Genomic DNA, 22679 nt, shown 5'->3' with positions numbered 1-22679 from the left:
TTGGCACCTCTACGAAGATAATGCACCTGCTACTCGTTCTCAATTAATTCAGACTTTTTTGGCCAAACACAACACGGCTGTGGTTCATCAGCCCTCCTATTCCCCTGACCTAGCACCAAGGGATTTCAGACTTTTTCCAAAACTGAAAAGGGGCCAGATTTCAGAGCAGGGAAGATGTTATGCAGAATTTGATGGAGCAGCTGCATACCATACCAAAAGAGAACTATGCTTTCATCAGAGGCAGCGGCATTCGGAGAGGTGTGTAGAAGCTAAAGGGAACAACTCTGAAGGTGACTAGTATCAAACAATTGTATGTGAATAAAGATTGACTTTATAAATCACAGCTGGATACTTTCTGAACAGCCCTTGTATTATTCCATTATACTAGATTTTTGAAGATACATCAAAATATGGAGGATTTCTTTTGTAGACCAGCTGATAAGATGGTAAGAGAAAAAAAAGATGGTTATGAGATAAAAAGAAAAATCATCAAAATGGGCACTGTTAGAATTAGTAGACTGTGAAGGACAAGAAGAAGAAGAAGAAGATGATGATGATGATGATGATGATGAAACAGCCATAAAATTTTAAAAAAGAAAAAGTGAAGAAATAGAATAAAATGGCAGAAATTTATAGGAGAGAAGAGAGGGGCAGGTGCTGTTTGACAGGAAATTGGCTCAAAGGTAGCTGGGTTGTATAGAGAATAGTCAATACTATGGTCCTCATTTGAGAACAGCAGAAAACATTATCTTGGTTGACAAGATGTAACCTTGTTAGCAGAGTACCAAATGCTACTGTTTCGGTGATCATTCATGCATAAAACAATGTAAATGGCTACATTATGTTGACTGAAAATTGAGTGACACATGTGGAAATGTTTATAAGGAAGTGTGTTTTTTGAGCATTTTGGTAAGTTTCCAATTTGTATAGTCACAACAGACAGGCCCTAATTTACACTGATTATAGATACCCCCATTCTCTATTTACAAGCAGTTTTTTCATTGTTTTCTTATTAGTTGTTTCATCAGAATAATGGCAAATGCAAGACACTGGCAATTGAGCTTATCTTCATAGCTACCGCAACGGAGAAAAAATAGGTGTAGAGCCTGAACATATAATTAATAATGAATAATCCGCAATTCTGTCAGTTAAGAATCGGTAATGCAGTTGTGTTAGTTGCTGCAATCTATGCAAGGATGTGGACGAGTGCAGCTGTCAAGCTAGTGCACTGCCACTGTTGTAATGGAAACACCTATTCCACCAACAAAAACTGGCAAATTTGTCTTTGTGTTCCCAAACAGCATTGCTACATTTCTTGGCAGTCACTGGTAGATACCAAGGATCTGGATTTCGAGAAACAGTAACATGGGAAATTGTTTATGAACACTTAATATATAAATAATGCTCACTAAATGAATAATGAAATGTGTTGTCAATTTGTAACGTGAATGAAAATTCTATCTATGATGTGAAGCAATGGGCTGGAATATATTTTTCATGACATAATAGTGAATTGGGGAGGAAGTTACATTAATCCTTTTTGCTGCTGCCTGAGGTCTCATTGCTATCGTAGTGTCAATTTGAATCAGCAATTGTTCTGTTACCACGTCAAGACAGTGACCTCTTTGAGCACAGATGATCTGTGTACATGAATCACTGAACTCCTCTGAACAGTTTGGGGAATTCTTTGTAGAGTGGAGCTGCACAGCTGTAAATTATCATTTACAGGGTTACAATTATTGAACTGTTTGAAATTAAATCGTCATAACTTCCGAACAGTTTGTGTTAGGACGTTCAGACTGCAAAGTTGGCCCTGTGGCAGGAAATTAAATCGTCATAACTTCTGAACGGTTTGTGTTAGGACATTCAGACTGCAAAATTGGCCCTGTGGCATGATGGTAATTAGTGTGTGCATTATTGCTTGGTTTAGCACTGAAGCCCACTTTCATTTGACTGAGTTCGGCAATAAGTAAAATTGGTGAATTTGGGGGACTGAGAAGCTGCATTTCACCATTGAGAAGTCTCTTCACCCTCAACAGGTGTCTGTGTGGTGTGTAAAGTCCAGTCACAGAGTAATTGGTGCAATATTCTTTGATGGCACGGTAACTTACAACGGTACGTGAAGGTTATGAAAGGTGATTTCACCCCCATTATCAAAAGTGACCCTGATTTCGACAAGATATGGTTCATGCAAGATGGAGCTCAACCCCATTGAAACAGGAGAGTGTTTCATTCTTGGAGGAGCACTTTAGTGACCACATTCTGGCTCTAGGGTACCCAGAGACCACTGGCATGGGCCTCAACTGGCTGCCATATTCTCCAGTTCTGGACACATGCAACTCCTTTTTTGGCAGAGTAATAACACCAAAACCATTGCTGAGGTGAAAACAGCCATTCAGGAGGTCATCGACAGCATTAGTATAACAACACTTCAATCGGTCAAGCAGAATTTCGCTATTCGTCTGCACCACATCAATGCCAATGATGGCAGGCATATCGAACATGTCATAACATAAATCCAAATATCTGTAGTGACATTTACATGTTAAATAGTGTGCACGCTGTAGTTTGTAACTAATTTACTTTTTTTTTGTATAGTTCAATAATTGTCACCCTGTACCTTAACTTCTCATTTTATTTTCTTCATGAAAAAGCCCCAAGTGCAATGACCGCTTCAAAGAATTCTTGTGACTGTAATGCTGTCACGCATGTTCCTGTAAACCTGTAAATTCCTCTACAATGTGACATTAAATGCAAATTCTAGATTAATGTTTTCGGTCATTCAATAATTGGATCCTTCTTCTAATTCATTTCATAGGTGGATTTCACAACACTGGATTTATTATTTGTAACTGATCTACAGCAGTAACATATTGATTGGGTAACTTTTCAAGAGCACTACTGAAACACTCTTTGTATTGACTTCTACTGCTCTCAGAATGGAATCTGCACCAGTTTGTGCCCAATAAAACATTAGTTAGCATTTTGCATAACCTCATCTTCACTTCCAATGTGGCACACCATAATTCTCTTTCCAGGACCAGACAGTGTTTGAATCCCACTATTTCAGCCATTCCACTCTTCAGCAATTACTTAGAGATAATCATATTCATTTTTATATGCATACAGAAATTTTTGATCCTGTTATCCAAACTTTCTGGAATGATCTGCACCACACCAAATTTCATCGGTGTAATAAATAGTCCACTTTGTATAGGATCAATATTTTTATTCCCCTCAATAACTTTCAGCCTTTTTTCTGCTATTCAATTACTTTCAATCAGCAGAAGCTTTTAGTTGAACTTTTTGAATCTGAAGCTCAGTTTCCAGACAACATGTCAAAATGTTGTTCATTCGAAAAATGACAGCCTTCTACTTCATTTGCTCACTATTCCACATTGAAGCATGGACTTCCCACACCTGTGAAAACTCATCTAATACTAACTTCTGTCATCAACCAGAACCTTCTTTTTTACAAAAAGAAAAAAGAAAAAGAAAAAGAAAAAAAAAACACTTGAAGATTCTCAAAATATCTTTGAAATGCATTTAACCATACTTTTGCTAATACTGAGAAAATCAGCATTTTTCTTTGCTGACAGTGATATGGAACCACTTCATTTTGGCCTTATAATAAGCAAACTCTCTCATCAGTGGACCTCTCTCAACTCCATAGTTGATGCATGTTCTCACACGAGTACACAGTAAAAAAAATTCTATCATGGGAACTATCTCATGCCAATGAATGACAGCATGTGTATTACTTACCAGAACTGTTACACCTTTAAACTGTGTACCAACACTAGCCCATCACAGTAGATGTTTTCAAAAAATGCCCCAAAAAAAGCATAGTTTCAAATATTTATTTCCACATATGTTGCCCCCTTTCCAACCAATATATGATATTTACATATCAAATGAAAGAAGAAACTTCCCCGATTTGGAAAAGGTGTGTACACTGATGCTCATTATGCGATGAAAGCAGGGGTCAATATTTATGAAATGTATAATCGTTATGCATCTTAAACTACTGACTTACACCTTGTTATTATATCACACCATGCCCTACACAGAATCAGTCTCCTCTCACCTGTTGACAGCACCACGGTGCTCATGCAGATGTGCTACAAGTGCACCCCGCAGTCTCCAGGTTGGAGGTAACAGTGGTGGTTCCCATACTTCCTGCTCGTCAAGTTGTTCACGTCCCTGAAGTGCTACACGGTGGAGTTCCTGACGCCTTGCTGTCAACTGTCTCAACTCCAAACGGCAAGGCGCACATCGATCTGTGAAACATGTTTGTAGTGTGATTTATCCAAGAACTGAATGAACATGATTAGTACTTTTACAATGTAACTGCTGTAGTTTCTATTAGATGAAGTGATGTACACATTCATTAAATGACAAATTGCTGCAATGTTGACACATTTTGGTGAATGAATTATTTGGCAACTGTGCAACTACACAAGAAAATATTCTAGATGTATAGTTTAATTTTGAGTTAATTACTCCAGTGCAAAGACAGATATTTGTGTTACAGTTGTGTTGAATTGTCTGCAATGTCACAGGATGAAGGCAAATAGGGATCGTTCAGAAAAATCGAAAAAAGTTCCAAAGACAGAATACTCTAATGGGATTTATGGGCAGCTGGTTTACAACACAGCAGGACTGCCAAACAGTTACTGGCAAATGCTGGGATCACTGCATACAACAGCAGTACATAAAGACAAGTGCCTGTGACACAAACACTAGAGAAAATAAACCCCAGACAGTAGCTTTCACTATGCACAGTGATCACGAAAAATGGTAGTATTCAGAGATCTGACAGGAATGATAATTCAAAGCAAAATAGTCCAGTAAAAATGGTTCAAATGGCTCTGAGCACTATGGGACTCAACTGCTGAGGTCATTAGTCCCCTAGAACTTAGAACTAGTTAAACCTAACTAACCTAAGGACATCACAAACATCCATGCCCGAGGCAGGATTCGAACCTGCGACCGTAGCGGTCTTGCGGTTCCAGACTGCAGCGCCTTCAACCGCACGGCCACTTCGGCCGGCAAAATAGTCCAGTAATCAAGGGCTCTAAAAAGGATACCTTCAGAGCTATGAGCATTACTTCATCTTTGATACTGTGAAACGTATCTCTTCTGCTGCAAGCGCTTTGCTTTCCATATTGCAAAAAATTGTCTAGTGAAAATGGGCTCTAAGATCTACATCTAAATCTACACACATACTCCGCAGTCAATCATATGGTGCATGGCAAAGGGTACCCTTACCAGTACTACTCATTTCCTTTCCAGTTTCACTCACAAATATAGCAAGGGAAAAGTGACTATCTATATGCCTCTATATGATACCTAACTTCTCTTCTCTTACCTTTGTTGTCTTGCACAAAATGTGCATTGGACACAGTAGAATCATTCTGGAGTCAGCTTCAAATGCCAGTTCTCTAATTTTCTCAACAATGTTCCTTGAAAGAATGTCACATTCCCTCCAGGGAGTCCCATTTGAGTTCCTGAACCGTCTTCGTAATACTTGCATGTTGATTGAAAATACTGGTAACACATCTAGCATCCTGCCTCTGTATTGCTTTGATGTCTTCCCTCAATCTGACCTAGTGTATATCCTAAACATTCGAGCAATGCCCAAGAATGGGTCACACTAGTATCCTAAATCCAGTCTACATTACAGGTGAACCACACGTCCTTAAAATTCTCCCAATAAACTGAAGAAGACCATTAGCCTTTCCCACTACAATCCTTACACGCGTGTCCCATTTCACATCACTTTGCAATGTTATGCCTACATATTTAAACAACATGACTAAGTCAAGCAGCAGACAACAAATGCTGTATTCGAAAATTATGAGTTTGTTTTTCCTACTCATCTGAATTAACTCATATTTTTCTACTTTTAGGGCTATCTGCCATTCATCACACCAACCATAAATTTTATCTCGTATCTTCAATACAGTCACTCAACAACTACGCCTTCCTGTATGTCATAGCATGATCAGCAAACAGCCATAGACCGCTGTTCATCCATCTGCCAATTCATATACGTATATAGAAAATACCAGCGGTCCTATCACAATTACCTGGGGCACTCCTAATGATACCCTTGTCTCTGATGAACACTCGCCATTGAGGAGTTATGTACTGGATTCTGTTACTTAAGAAGTTCTTGAGTCACTCATATATCTGGGAACCTATTCCGTATGCTCGTGCCTTTGTCAACAGTCTGCAGTGGGGCACCATGTCAAATACTTTTTGGAAATCTAGGAATATGAAATGTGCCTGTTGCCCTTCACCCATAGTTTGCAAGATGTCATGTAAGAAAAGAGCAGGCTGAGTTTCACATTAGTGATGCTTTCAGAGACACACCCCCTCCTATGGCGTCTAATCATCTTTTCGATATACCGTATTTACTCGAATCTAAGCCGCATTCAATCTAAGCTGCACCTGAAATTTGAGACTCGAAATTCAAGGTGAGAGAGAAGTTTTAGGCTGCACCTCCAAATCGAAACAAAGTTGGTCCATTATAATATGACACATAATTTAGGTCGAATGAATGATGATACAGCTACAGTAGTTTAGTTCGAGTCGTAAGCTTAGCAGTTAAGCTTTACCAGGTAGCCAGCCATTGCTATGCGTCAGGCGCTCCGTCCATATTTATAGGGGTACCCTTCCTTTTTCACGTGCTTGATCTGGTTTGAATTGATTGCTTATTTTTCTTTGATCTGATAAGTGCCGTTCTCTTTGTTATAGGTGTTTACATCACTCTAAGCTGAAAATACAGTACTGTATTGTGCCATGCATTGTTTGTCGTTTTATGATAATGAGTGTTTATGGCCTGTAGCCACTCGGCTTGCTTTTGCGCACGGTGCCGCCGCTTAAAAAAAAAAAACAATGGCAAGAGACTGCTATTTGTTGTTACTTACACTGCTGCTTTGTTTGATAATGATCAACAAGAACCAAATAATAGACTGCGTATTATAGAAGATGTTCTGAACGAGAGTTCAGCAAAAATTTTTCTCCGTTTGAAAATCTTTGCAGACGCCTCTTTTAGTGCATTACATTCTGCACCGAAATTAGAGTCATCCTAGATTTAAAAATTTAGTCGATTGCCGTGCTTCATTTCTGACTGTATCACTAACAAGCTTAAGAATAATAGGAATATAAACATGACATGATATGTGTATTCTTCCGCGTTTCCTGTTATCTCACTCTAGTTTCGTAGTTTATTAGGCAGACAGGATTTAAATGAGATAGCTGCAAACACAAAAGAATACAGGACAAAATGTTTATATTCGTATTATTCTTTTGGTGCAGACAATACTGCATGTGATTCACAATTCATAAAAGTTCCTATTAGCAACCATCTCTTCTCACAGGTAGCAAAAAAATTCAGAACATAGAGTTTCCCATATTGACAGACATCCCAGTCTTGCCAGTCGGATTTTCGTAGTACACTGAAATGCTGCAACATTCGAAGATGAACAATACGAAATCTGTATTTCCTTTGTTGGATAATGTATGAAAATGCAGTGGTCGAAACTCGGGGCGGAGACAAAAGCTCGTCTTCCACCTTTTTTTTAAATTTATTTACTGACGCAGAGGTTTTGGTGCCAGTATTTATATTTGTGTCTGCAAAGGGTGCCTGTGTAGCGCTTCATATATTCGACAGCAGAAGTTAGTTGTGGCGGCACCTACCAACATTTTTCAGAACTTCCGCTTACTTTGCACTCGATTCTAAGCCGCAGGTGGTTTTTTGGATTACTAAAACCAGAAAAAAAGTGTGGCTTAGATTCGAGTAAATACGGTATGTTCCATGAATCACTAAACATCACATTACTTTCTACTTTGGGTTTCAGCCAGCTTTGGTCCTGAGAATAATCTGAGTGTGGAAATTTCCTGGAGGGCACTAAATTAGGGAAAACACAACAGATCTCCACCCTGCCCTCCATTGAGCTCTCACCTGAAGTCACAAATGGTAGTGGTTTGAGGTCAGTGGAGCCATATTACAGGGCATCTGGCTCAGAGCTGTCCTTGAACTAACTGATGTGTAACAGTTTGTTGTGACGCACTTGTGTCAACTGCTGCTTAAATTACTGCTGCAGATGCAGTACAATGTGCTAGAGCTACATGCCGAACATGATGGTCTTCCCTCTCAGTAGTGGCATATGGCCGTCTGGAGCCTGGTCTTTTTGGAACCATACATTCACGTGAGCACCACTGCCAGCAATCATATACAGTGGCTACATTCCTGCCAAGTCCTCCTGCAATATCGCACAAGGAACATCTAGCTTCTGGTAGCCCTATTAAATGACCACATTCAAACTTTGTGACATGTTGATATTGATGTCTTTGTTGCCTTAAATGCATTCTTGACTAATATCAAATTACTACAGCCAATCTCAAAGGTACCTAATGCTCACAACCATTACAGCAAGTATTTAAAGCAAACCTGATTTGTATCCTTACAGCTCCACTCTTATGTGACTGGCATGAAATCTGAATAGACAAAATCTTTCAGATGTAGAAACATGCCTACCAAATTTCGCCTACGTTGTACAACTCCTTCTTGGTGTTGTGTCCCCCCCATCAGCGTATTTATCCAGACTTCACACAAACAATTTCAATATGCCTTATAGAGGAGGAGGGAAATGGGGTACAGAAACAATATCAAGCTTTCCTCAAATTGCCTCAATAATACACAAACACAATAGGAAATAAAAAAAATAAGGTTACCACTCTGGCTCTTTCAAATTAGTGTTTTAAATTTACATTCTAGTAAAGTTAAAAATACTGTTGGTGTGGTAAATTAGAAGATGGTTATGGAGACATGTACTATTTGGCCATGATAACTAGACGATTTCACTGGTGCTGTCATAATCAGCACTACTTGAAAGATACGTAGGTTGGAACTTAGTGGCAACACTGCTGTGGAGACACTATGCAATGGAATGTACTATTGTCGCTAATAGCACACATTGTTGACGTACCTACCATACCTAAGAGCAAATGGACTCGCCCATCCCACATCACCAGCATGCGCACAATCGAGGAAAACACAAGTCTCTTGTGAGTGAGCGATCTAACGTATCGGTGTCACTATGTTTTTAAAACAGTTGGGTCAATATTGATCGTTTTTGTCTGTTTTTGCTGCGACCAGCTTTGTGAAAGAAGCAGTGACACTTTCTGTGCAACCCACCCACCATTTTGCATGACAATGCGCGGGCGCATACAGCGCACGCCTATGGCTGCTCTGTTTGGTCGATGGGACTGGGAAGTATTGTACCATCCACCTTACTCCCCAGACTTAAGTCCTTGTGACTTTGATTTGATTCCAAAGATAAAGGAACCACTTCATGGTATTCGCTTCAGAACTGTTCCGGGATTCGACAGGCAGTAGACAACTCCATTCACATTATCAACAGAACAGGCTCTGCTAACATTATACTACACCTCCCACATCGCTGGCAACAGGTTTTACGCAATGCTGGTGACTACTTTGAAGGACAGTAAAAGGTGTAAACATGTAACTCTCTTGTATTGGTTGTGAAAAAATAGTTGCCACTATTTAAGTTCCAACCCTCATAGTCATTTGTCTCCGAGTGCTGCCAAAGTCTAATTGCCCCTAGATGCCAAGTATTACGAAAGGCTTGTCCCCCTTAGCAAGTAACTTCTATAAGCACCTGCTGAGGTGTCTACTTACTCAAGTTGAATTCCTCAAGTCACTAGCGCAAGTTTATTTCAACAGATTTCTGCAAGTACTTGTTGCAGAAGCGCAGTTTTCTTAAATACCTGAGCACTCGCCACTGTTGTTTTATTATTATTAATGAATAAAAACTATGATGAAACATAAAAATCAAAAAAAGCGGCTAGATGTTAGGTTCAGATTGCTGTTTGAGTATTAAATACTGTAAATCAGTTAATGGCATTTGAAACTTGGATTTATCACAAAATGCTATGTAGTCCTTGAAGTGATGAAGTCCTTGGACGAATAACATGATGTGTTGTAAAAAGTTGTAAAATTGCACGTCATGCCAATACTACATCCAGACAAATACCATTATTGTAAGGTTATTTTAAAAGGTATGTATGTGGGCACAAAGAGTATATATTGAACACCCCCATGATTTGATAATACTATGACTCTGAAAAATGATTGCATTATGGGGAATAAAATGGTTCCTCATCTTTTCAGGTGTACCAATGCAGAAACATACCCTCTCAACATTTGGACGACAGAGTGCACTACAGGAAAAATGAAAGCAGCAAAAGAAGATCAAGCAAGAAGGAATATATCATTAGAAACTTGTAAAAATTAGAAACCAATTTACACATTGGTATTTAGTTACATATAGTTCTTAGTTTTTTTTATTGTTTCCAGCAAATATTCTGGATTTTTCTGCGGCTATATGGAGAAAATAAGTTAGCTTCTGATACATAAGGGCATGCTTGAAATTCCAGAGGTAGTTTACTTATTTACTCAGTTGGTTAATTAATTAATTAATTAGAATTAGATAAAATCCAGAATGGAATATAATACATGTATGAGGATGGATCAGTACACACCAAATAGGGGTCGTGCTGAGCACTAGACACCCATGTACAAAAGACAGAAAACTGCTTTCTTTCTAACAATACCCTTCTTCAGAACTAACCAACATGCACACCTCACTCACAAAACCACTAATATCTCCCAAAGCTGGCAATTATATGGAATGAGTAGTGATTTTAAAAGAGGTGGATGGTGGAAAAATAGAAGAGTCATGCGATAAATGGGAAGTACTGGGGCAAAAGGGATGATCCAGAGTAGGAGAAAAAGATAAGTAAAAGCTGTGTTGGGGAAGGTAGGGGGGGGAGGGTAGAAAGCTAACGGAGAGCAAGAGTGTGATGTGAAGGCAGGAGAATTGAATGACCGGAAACTAATTGCGAGGGAGTAAGGGAAGATAGGTGAAGGGTACGGAGTTGTAGAGATTGAGCCACCAGGGTCACTGAGGATAGTGGTGTTGCACAAACAGAGGCTATGGCGAAAGGATAACTTCCACCATACATGCAATTTTGAAAATATGGAATCTTGGGAAGAAGATGAAATCCAAATAGTATGGGTTACGAAACTTGACGTTAACATTACATTTCAGCATGCTGAGAGACTGGGGATTTAGTTGGGCTTTGGTGGTGGCCACTCATTTGAAAGGGTAGTTCACTCATTGTGATACCCACAAAGAATGAAGTGCAGTGGTTGCTGTCACAGGTGTCTACGGCCATGAAGGGGTAGTAAATAAGAGTGATTGAGCCACAGCATTGGTAGACATCAGTGGTTTCGTGTGTGTGCATGCTTGTGTGTGTGTGTGTGTGTGTGTGTGTGTGTGTGTGTGGGCAAGTGGGTTGTGGGAGTGTGTTGAGTGCTGCGTGCACGTGCCTGTACGTCTGCATCATCATCATCATCATCATCATCATCATTTAAGACTGATTATGCCTTTCAGCGTTCAGTCTGGAGCATAGCCCCCCTTATAAAATTCCTCCATGATCCCCTATTCAGTGCTAACATTGGTGCCTCTTCTGATGTTAAACCTATTACTTCAAAATCATTCTTAACCGAATCCAGGTACCTTCTCCTTGGTCTGCCCCGACTCCTCCTACCCTCTACTGCTGAACCCATGAGTCTCTTGGGTAACCTTGCTTCTCCCATGTGTGTAACATGACCCCACCATCTAAGCCTGTTCGCCCTGACTGCTACATCTATAGAGTTCATTCCCAGTTTTTCTTTGATTTCCTCATTGTGGACACCCTCCTGCCATTGTTCCCATCTACTAGTACCTGCAACCATCCTAGCTACTTTCATATCCGTAACCTCAACCTTATTGATAAGGTAACCTGAATCCACCCAGCTTTCGCTCCCATACAACAAAGTTGGTCGAAAGATTGAACGGTGCACAAATAACTTAGTCTTGGCACTGACTTCCTTCTTGCAGAAGATAGTAGATCGTAGCTGAGCGCTCACTGCATTAGCCTTGCTACACCTCGCTTCCAGTTCTTTCACTATGTTGCCATCCTGTGAGAATATGCATCCTAAGTACTTGAAACCGTCCACCTGTTCTACCTTTGTTCCTCCTATTTGGCACTCAATCCGTTTATATTTCTTTCCCACTGACATTACTTTCGTTTTGGAGATGCTAATCTTCATACCATAGTCCTTACATTTCTGATCTAGCTCTGAAATATTACTCTGCAAACTTTCAATCGAATCTGCCATCACAACTAAGTCATCCGCATATGCAAGACTGCTTATTTTGTGTTCACATATCTTAATCTCACCCAGCCAGTCTATTGTTTTCAACATATGATCCATAAATAATATGAACAACAGTGGAGACAGGTTGCAGCCTTGTCTTACCCCTGAAACTACTCTGAACCATGAACTCAGTTTACCGTCAACTCTAACTGCTGCCTGACTATCCATGTAAAGACCTTTAATTGCTTGCAAAAGTTTGCCTCCTATTCCATAATCTCGTAGAACAGACAATAACTTCCTCCTAGGAACCCGGTCATATGCCTTTTCTAGATCTATAAAGCATAGATACAATTCCCTGTTCCACTCATAACACTTCTCCATTATTTGTCGTAAGCTAAAGATCTGGTCCTGACAACCTCTAAGAGGCCTAAACCCACACTGATTTTCATCCAATTGCTCCTCAACTAATACTCGCACTTTCCTTTCAACAATACCTGAGAAGATTTTACCCACAACGCTGATTAAAGAGATACCTCTGTAGTTGTTACAATCTTTTCTGTTTCCATGTTTAAAGATTGGTGTGATTACTGCTTTTGTCCAGTCTGATGGAACCTGTCCCGACTCCCAGGCCATTTCAATTATCCTGTGTAGCCATTTAAGACCTGACATTCCACTGTACTTGATGAGTTCCGACTTAATTTCATCCACCACAGCTGCTTTATTGCACTGCAATCTATTGACCATTTTCTCCACTTCCTCAAACGTGATCCTATTTCCATCATCATTCCTATCCCATTGTACCTCGAAATCTGAAACATTACTGATCGTATTTTCACCTACATTGAGCAATTCTTCAAAATATTCCCTCCATCTGCCCAAGGCATCCACAGGATTCACCAGCAGTTTTCCTGACCTGTCCAAAATACTTGTCATTTCCTTCTTACCTCCCTTTCGAAGACTGCTAATTACACTCCAGAATGGTTTTCCAGCAGCTTGACCCAATGTCTCCAACCTGTTTCCAAAGTCTTCCCAAGATTTCTTCTTGGATGCTGCAATTATCTGTTTGGCTTTGTTTCTTTCTTCAACATAACTTTCTCTGTCTACCTGAGTTCTAGTATGTAGCCATTTTTTATACGCCTTCTTTTTCCTTTTACAGGCTGCCTTGACTGTGTCATTCCACCAAGATGTTTGCTTCCTCCTACTTTTACACACTACTGTTCCAAGACATTCTTTAGCCACTTCTAGCACTGTGTCCCTGTACCTTGTCCATTCCTTTTCCAATGACTGTAATTGACTACATTCAAGTAACTGGTACCTTTCTGACATCGCTGTTATGTACCTGTGCCTGATTTCCTTATCCTGAAGTTTCTCCACTCTTATCCTCCTACATATGGACCTGACCTCCTGCACTTTCGGCCTCGCAATCCCAATTTCACTGCAGATTAAATAATGATCAGTGTCATCAAAGAATCCCCTGAATACACGTGTGTCCCTCACAGCCTTCCTGAATTCCTGATCTGTTATTATATAGTCAATGACAGATTTGGTTCCCCTGCTTTCCCAAGTATACCGGTGAATGTTCTTATGTTTAAAAAAGGCGTTTGTGATTACTAAGCCTGTACTGGCACAGAAATCCAAGAGTTGCTGCCCGTTCCTGTTGGCCTCCATATCCTCTCCAAATTTACCCATAAGCTTTTCATACCCTTCTGTTCGATTTCCAATCCTGGCGTTAAAATCACCCATGAGCAGAACACTGTCCTTGTCCTTTACTCTAACAACTACATCACTGAGTGCCTCATAAAAACTATCCATCTTATCTTGATCAGTCCCTTCACAATGCGAATATACTGACACAATCCTAATTTTCTTGCTAGACACTGTCAAATCTATCCACATCAGTCGTTCGTTTACATACCTTATTGCAACTACGCTGGGTTCCATTTCTTTCCTGATGTAAAGCCCTACACCCCATTGTGCTATTCCTGCTTTGACCCCTGACAAGTAGACCTTGTATTCTCCCACTTCTTCTTCTTTCTCACCCCTTACCCGAATGTCACTAACAGCTAAAACGTCCAGCCCCATCTTATTTGCAGCCTCTGCCAGCTCTACCTTCTTCCAAGAGTAGCCCCCACTGATATTAATAGCTCCCCATCTCATTACCATTTGTTTGCCAAGTCGTATCTTAGGAGTCCCTGGTTTGTCAGTTAGAGGTGGGACTCCGTCACCTCCAAAGGTCCGAGGCATTTTGCTCTGATTGTTGCCAGCATCATATTTAAAGTACCAGGGAAGCAGGTTGCTAGCCTTACTTGCCCCGAGTCCCATTGGGTTTTACCCCTAACGGCTGAGGGACTAACCGGTGGATTTGGTAGTCTTTGCCGTATGAGCACAAAGGTGACCACGACTCAGAATATGTCCGAGATGCCCAGCCTTATTCCAAAGTAACTGGTATCCCGACTGTCGGGACCACTTACTTGGCCACTCATACGTTGCCCGTGGTTCATGAACTAGGACATGACTACAGGAACCCACGGCCATGAAGGGGGTAGTAAATGAGAGTGATTGAGCCACAGCAGTGGTAGACATCAGTGGCTTCGATAGTGTGCATGCTTGTGTGTGTGTGTGTGTGTGTGTGTGTGTGTGTGTGTGTGTGGGCAGGTGGGTTGTGGGAGTGTGTGTGAGTGCTGCGTGCACGTGCCTGTACGTCTGCATGGGAGCGTGTTTTAGCTCAGAAGGAAGATTTTTGCCAAAAGCTGAGCAATTTCTCATCTTTTCTACGTGCTTTTCGACTGCTCAGTGGCTCCTCTATTTAGTGAGTAGTAAAAACAACTCTAGTTGCCTGTAGTCTGGTGCACAGTGGAATCAAAAACTGTTATTTAAACAAAAATGACAGAATTTAAAATTAAAGAACTAAATGTTATTATCACTATCTCTAAGGACATGTGACCTTTACCAAGTAAACTTCCACAAGTCACCTGTAGACCCAGCATTTCCTTTGATGTGGAAACACCCCAGCAAGTCAACTTCCACAAGTTTCACCAACTTCTAGAAGTGGCTTCTGAGAGTTGGTGGAACAGTTTCTTGCAACTTGTTGCAATTACTTTCCAAATTTGGCAGTTGCTGGAAATTTTTCTCAAACTTTCTGATGTTTTTTGTATAATGTCACAGGCTATTTTGTAGCAAATAGCATGTCATGTCACAAACAAGGTTTAACGTAGTTGACAAAATATGTTGCAAGGTTTTTTAATATTTAAGCTAGACAAAAGGCCTGGACAGCCCAATGTGTGGGAAATATGAGAAATTCTGTGCAGAGATGGAGTAATCCATGGAAACCATTATGTCTGGGGAGTAGTATTGGTCTTTAAACATTGTCACCTGCTGTGATGTGGTGCCACTTACTTCACACTGGTGCCATACTAGAGGTGAACTCAGCCCATGGATAAGAATGCACAACCAGCTTCTTCTCTGCACACAAAAATCCAATGATGTTGATTTGGACTTACAGTGACAATCTGTCACATAGAGAACATTGTCTGCTCTGGCAGTTATAATACTAATCTGGTGTTCTGAATGATGTTAATGTGAAATGTCGTTTACAATATTGAAGAATATGAAAGTTAAACTGACGTATTTGTTGATTTGGTGATGTTAGTTGGAGAACAGCCTCTCTTATAGTTCTATGCATAACTGCCAGGTGAAGGAGAAGGATTGGCACAGCAGACCAGAACCCAATGGTGGGTCCAGTCCACAACTGTGAACACCAACCAAATTATTTCAGGAAATCGTGAGTATTCAGAACACCAAATGAGACAGTGTTAGCACTTGCACACATTACATGCGTAAGTAAAAGCACCAATCTAACCACCATGACACCACATGTGCTTAATACCAGCAGAAAAAAGGCAGTGTTGAAAAGTGAGAAATATTTGGGGACCAGTCACGAATGCAACAGTTAATTCAGAAAGTGCAGTGCTTTCCTATACTAAGAGGCAAGAAACACTCAAATTTTCAGAATATGGTTATAAAGCAGGACACACTAGAAAAAATGGTGGTAGCTTCGGAGAAATTGAATGGAAACCTCATGGAATACCATTAACATGTAACTAATTGCATAACAAGTAAATACCCAGTAAGATGTATTACATTGGATGTAAGACCGCTCATGAATACTGTGGTCTGTTTCAATGCTGTGCTGAGGCGATGACTGGGCATCTCCTGTCATGCTACTTGTTGGAGGAGACCTGAAATTAAAATGTGAAGAGAATGGTAGCATAACTTAAAGCCTTATACAAAATGTACTGAAAATTTAATTATGACATCTATTTCAATGTTACAGTTTAAGTTAAATACTAACCAGCAATTCCCATATAACAATATTTTAATCCACATAAAGATTTTTGCATCTTAACTACCAGTCACTATGAACCATATTACTTTCTTCATCTAACAATAAAATATGAGACCACAGACACATACACACACACAAAAGCAATGCATTCCTTTCCATAGGTACCGGAAATTTAGTCAAATGTGATCTGACGCTTGTGCTTGTGATAAGTGCTTGAAAATGACTAACAGTCAAAATCAGCTAACAGCATGTACAGTAGAGATACTACAGCCTGTTTGGATCATGTTTTCTTTCTTAAAACGTACTGAGGCTATAGACCCCTAGAAGAACAAAAAATTATCTATGATTCAATTATCGGCTATAGGAGATCAAGTGCCATGCAACAAACTGTTTCCAAAGTTAAGTACAATTTTGTACACAAGTATTAATAAATGTTATTGACTATTTCTTGTCGTGGTGCCACATTTATGTTCTAGTGCTGACCTGTCAAGTAAGCATTAAGAGGATTTTAACTATGTGCTTACAGCCACCTTTTTCGCAAACTAAGTAGAAACAAGTTTTCCACTACCATGGATGTTTGAGCTAAATTGATAACAACATTCAGTTACAACATCCTCAACAGAAGAGTTAATCACTCACCACATAGTTGAGATGAACAGACGACAGGCAAAAAACACAGTTCACCCCATACATACAGAGAAACAAAGAAATACACACACACACACACACACACACACACACACACACACACACACACACACGTATAAATTGATAAATTATCCCAGAACTTCAGCCTGACTCAGCACAAGGACAATGTATGTGTGTGTGTGTGTGTGTGTGTGTGTGTGTGTGTGTGTGTGTGTGTATTTTTTAGACTTGTAAATCTGACGAATGACAGTGGAAGCTTACTTATGAGTTCAATCTTGTTCATATGCCCATCTACTGCTCAAAGCCTTATCTATAAGGCTAGTGGTTACCATTATTCCTTCTACTGTTTGGCACTGTTAACGATATTTTTTTTTACATAAAATAAAAACACAAAGCTTGGAAATTCTTTTGGTGGCGTTCAGGAGAAATACACTATATGCTACGTTTCACCCACTCCCCTCCTTTCATCTGCACACTCACTTAAGGAACACATTATGATCTCTCATGATAGTCATTCAAATAACACAGATACACATGGAACACATTAAGCTCACAAATGAAAGGATCTTACTTTGGCATTTCAGTATATCTCAAGACAGCCACAACAGTCACAAGATTTTGGTTCAAACAAAAGAATAGGCATGAACTCTATAGCTTATGAGTTTTAATTTATAATAATGAAAAGAACCAAATCTATTAACAATTCCCGAAGAAATAAATCCCAAAACAACTTACATACTCCCACCATCAGAATATCTTGTGGAAGGACTTTGTAGGTCTGATGTCCCAAACATTGTCTGCCACTCTTCATTCATCGTTGTCATGTGAGACTCCAAAGCAGGTGGTTTCTTGATACTCTGCTTTTTCCTAAAAATTAATACGTTATTTACTTTTCATTAGGTAAAGATGAGCATGCAGTTCAGAAATATACGTTTCAATCACAGATGAAACCCTTCTCCTTACCTTGCAATTCCTGCAGCAGCAATGTCTGTCTTGCTAATGTTATCTAGTTTCAGCTGAACCGTGTGGCAAAGAATTGGATTCTTGAGGCTTGATAAATCAATCTGTAACATTCCAAATTACATAAATTACTCTAATGCCTTGACTGGCCTAAAGAATACTTATCACTTAAAAGGAACTTCGAGGTTTTTTTCCCCCCTTAAATAATAGCAGCACAGTAAACACAACTACCTTTCCTTCGGAGGCTTTTTGCTCAGCCATCCTTGCCTCAGCTGTGACACGATGTTGGTGAATTTTATTCAAGTGATGCAACATAGCAAAAAGCTGCTCTTCAACTGTTTCATCCATGCCATCAGAGGTCAGTCTTCTGAACAGCTGGGAAAATATTGTATCTCAGCATCAAATGAAGTCAAAAGACAGCTTACAATCCTTTGTGTTGTTTTTATCAAACATGAGTAAGAAAAAGAATTCAAAACATACTTCATTTACACAGAGACATTTTGAAGTACTTTTGATCACTTATTACAGAACTATTAATGAAAAACAATTATGATTTAGCTTACGTTCTTGAGAGATGGGTGCAGCTCAGACTGCTGAGGCACATGGCCAGCCCGCAGCATGCTGCGCATGTTATGCCTCTCTTGTAATGCCTCACTGAGCAAGTCAAAATCAGAGCATCGCAAAACTCCGTCGTACACTTGTCGGGGTATTGGTGGTACCAGCGCATTTAGCAATAGTACCTGGGAATGGTAAAAGCCAACATTTTTTAGTTGCCTACACAGTTAGTGGACTACTTAGGCATTAGTTCCATGAATGATATGCATGACAATTCATTGCGACGTAGAATGTGTCAAATGTTACAAAGTCTCTACATCTGATACATCTTGTATGTGTTCCTATGATTACATATTGATTATATACTTAAGCCTGTCTATCCTAAAGATATAAGAATATATTAAGAGCAAAGTCAAAAAGTAATGCTTCATCTATCTTTCTTTATTTCTTTCTCTTTTTTTCAAATGCAACAACATTGGTTGAAAACTTATGACTTTTCAATACAAAGGTAAAACAAACAGTCCTGCTACCAAAGCACAGATATTTTCACAGCCGCCTCATCTTCAAAATGAATCCCACATTGAGGTCCTTTTATTGGCCCAAACAAAAGACTGGTGGTGCTAAGTGCACACCTGTATGAGAGACGAGAAAGACTTCCCATCCAAATTTCACAATCTCTTGGTCTTGCATTGTCAGGCAAAAGAAGAACATCCAGCACAGCTTTTGTTGGGTGAACTTGCAGAAAATGTGCTTTGAGGTTTCTGAGATATTGGACAGAATTTACTGTGCATTCACTGCTCCAAAAAATCAGTCATAATTATATCCCAGAATACTGTAGCCACAACTTTCCCTGCTTGTCGCACAGTTTTGAACTTTTTTCTTCCTCAGTGAGTTTCTGTGATGCCTCTTTGATTCTGGTTCAAATGAACTCATATTTTGTCTCCAGTCACAATTTTTTCCAGATGCTCCTCTCCTTCCAAACAGAAGCACTGCAAGAGCTTGGAGGCATGTTTTGCCCCCCCCCCCCCCCCCAAACCCTCTTTATTCTGGCCAGTTAACATTCCTGTTACAGAAGTTGCACAAACCTTTGAGTATACCAGTTGGTGAGTTATCATCATCACATTGCCTTTACTGAGGGAGATAATGTGACACAAGTCATCTGCTCTCACCTGGCGATCACCACAAATGGTGTCAGTGACTCGTTGAATGTTATGTGGAGTCACTGCAGTCCTCAGCTTGTCGCTTCATGTTTCATCAGCCGCTGGTGTTTGCCCTACAGCTTCATTACAGCAACAAACCCATCGTCTAAGAGTGCTGATATCTGCTGTTGCATCACTGTACACATTTTTCAGTCTTTCATGAATGGATGTTTGATCTACTGCATTCAAGAATTCTACCAAAGAACACTGTCTAATATGAACATTAATGTCAGCCATTTTACAAGCAACTGCAATTCTGACATCTATTGGCACAGAAAGTTATTACTGCAGTGGACTGGAGAATAAGCTTTACGGAATAGCAATGAATTCAAATGTTTCACTTAAAAAACTTTATTTAAGGAGGAAAAAAGGTAAGGCGGCATTACTTTTTGACCTACCCTCATACTTCTAAGAGAATGACTGTACAAACAAGCAAACATAAAAGTGAAGCAGATCTTTAATATTGTTTGATCACAGAGTTTATGGCTTCATACACTGTTCCTCTGCCATGATAGCAGTGTTCGTTAGGTAGTATATGTTGGAGTAGAACAAACAGTCATTATTACATACATTAATATTTACTGAAAAAAACAGCACATACCCTTAAAGCAGAGAAACTAACTGCATTTTTAACAAAACAAAAACTTAATGACCCTTCATTGTCTTTTTAAATAACAGCAACATCACAAATAATCCAGTTATACAAATGGAATAAACAAAGGAGCCAGTAAGCATTTGTTTAATTCTCAATATTCCCCCTCAAAACACCAGAGAAACTAGATCAAAGAACTGTTTACTTTTACCTCTTTGTCAGCTTGAATAACTTGGTTCTTAAGATACGGTTGAATAACAGCCATTACTTTACACTGCACATCAACAAGATTTAAAGTGCGAGCTATAGCACTCAAAAATCCCACGACAGCCTAGAAAAAGACATTAAAATATGAAAAACAAAATAAAATTGTTCTATTCTTCATAGCTGCTTAAAGAATTACAAAATACTGAAATATAAGAGATTACAAAATATTTATACACTAACTGTAAGACAAGAGAGCATAATTGATTTCCCCCCCCCCCCCCCCCCCCAAAAAAAAAAAAAAAAAAAAAAAACTACAGATTCAAAGAAACTTCACTCAAATTGTGCATTAAATGGATGTAATCTGAACAGTTTTATGCATTGTATTTGCTCTGTATCATGTGTCTTTACTATTGCTTGCGATTGCAGTTGTCTTTGATCAACAACTGTCACCTTTCTCACTCTCATTTCATTTCTTGTGGTCTACCTTAACTGTCCATCTCTGTAATTGAGCGGTCAGTATGTCTGATTGCCATATGGAGGACTTGGCATCAGTCTCTTGAAGACAGCTGAGGATCTACTTCAAGGTGAAGTAGGAATTCCACATATGAAAGCTAAGAGAAGCAAGAAGAATTTAGGGTTTATCAAATACCCCTCTAGTGCTGCTATCCAGTGAGGGCTTTAGCAGAGCATGAAGCAGTGGACTAGTGGCAGGCCACTGTCCAACATGGATGACAGTGACACAAGGCTTCATTTTTTATGCATTAAACAAACAATTATAAGTTGTTGTTTGACTCGTGTTGCTAGATTCCTGAATGTTTCATGTTATTCCTAATTCTTTGGGTCGTACTAACAGGAGATGTCCTTAATGACTTCTTACAAGCCAAGCATAGACCTTTTTTATTCACTACAATAACCAACATAATTAAGTACTCAGTACTCAGGCAGACATTATATGTTCAGAGTTCATCTTTCAAAAAATATGTCAGACTTCTGGTATGGCAGTCCATGAATAGTATCTACTAAGTTTTTCACTCTGTCAGATAAATAATGTGTTTATGCCTTCACATAAAAATAGTATATACAAAACAGAAAATTATTTTTCCTTATAAAACCATGGCATTCTGTTCCAACTAACAAATATCCAATAATGAGAGAGATTACAGATCAAGTGTTCTTACAAGACATGAGCAGGAGCAAATCTATGATAATCTATTGTACAATCTAAACCTAACAGGTATAACAAGATGATGAACTGAAGAAAGTATGTGGAAAGACCTGAATGATGTTTTAAATAAGCTGAAATATAAGAGGCCTATCGGTACAAATAACCTAATCCGTAAATCCTTAAATAATCAGCTTTGGAGGTACACTTTCATTTGCTTCTGTTAATTGCCACATGTTGTAGGAAGAAAAAATCCTCAAAAGAATCGAATACAATCAAATTTTTACTGTTTCTCAAACTGATTATGAGGAAAAAACACAAAAATAGGGCATAAGCCCACTGAATTACTGCTATAATATGTGTCTACTATCATAACTGTAAAGATTTAGGTAATATCTAAAGCAACACTAAGAGAGATGCTTGTCACTGAGATAAGGCTGGAATATAATCTAGAAACACATACAGTTTATGCAGACTATGCAAAAGAAAAGATCGCAGCTGTCATCATTCTCTCCAAGCTTATGCTTTATCTCTAACTAGTCTGACATCAACTGGTTTTAAACTCTTATCTTCCTATCTTCAAACTGTGTAACATATTAGAAAATGCAATAATTTCATATCATCTCATAAAAGAAAGGTTAGAGCTTAATGTCCTGACGGCATGATTACATGGGATCATCTGATAAAGTTCATCAGAAGTCTGTACACGAATGCCACAGTGGTCAAAACATTTAACCATGATGAGACCACAGAGCTAGAAAATCTTACTCAGA

General features: G+C 39.2%; 1 protein-coding gene across 1 annotated transcript in view; it reads right to left on the bottom strand.

The window, feature by feature from the left end:
* Window positions 1-22679, bottom strand: part of LOC124788224 (phosphoinositide 3-kinase regulatory subunit 4) — a 195436-nt gene that overhangs the window by 38953 nt on the left and 133804 nt on the right. The window contains exons 15-21 of the mRNA XM_047255405.1: window positions 20749-20868; window positions 18755-18931; window positions 18423-18566; window positions 18195-18295; window positions 17967-18098; window positions 16379-16476; window positions 4088-4280 (exon numbers count right to left, since the gene is read on the bottom strand). Coding sequence (XP_047111361.1) covers window positions 4088-4280; window positions 16379-16476; window positions 17967-18098; window positions 18195-18295; window positions 18423-18566; window positions 18755-18931; window positions 20749-20868 — 965 coding nt within the window. The remainder of the gene's footprint in view (window positions 1-4087; window positions 4281-16378; window positions 16477-17966; window positions 18099-18194; window positions 18296-18422; window positions 18567-18754; window positions 18932-20748; window positions 20869-22679) is intronic.

This window comes from Schistocerca piceifrons, chromosome 3, assembly GCF_021461385.2.
Source record: "Schistocerca piceifrons isolate TAMUIC-IGC-003096 chromosome 3, iqSchPice1.1, whole genome shotgun sequence".
Lineage (NCBI taxonomy): Eukaryota > Metazoa > Arthropoda > Insecta > Orthoptera > Acrididae > Schistocerca > Schistocerca piceifrons.
This window is presented reverse-complemented; position numbering and strand designations above follow the sequence as displayed.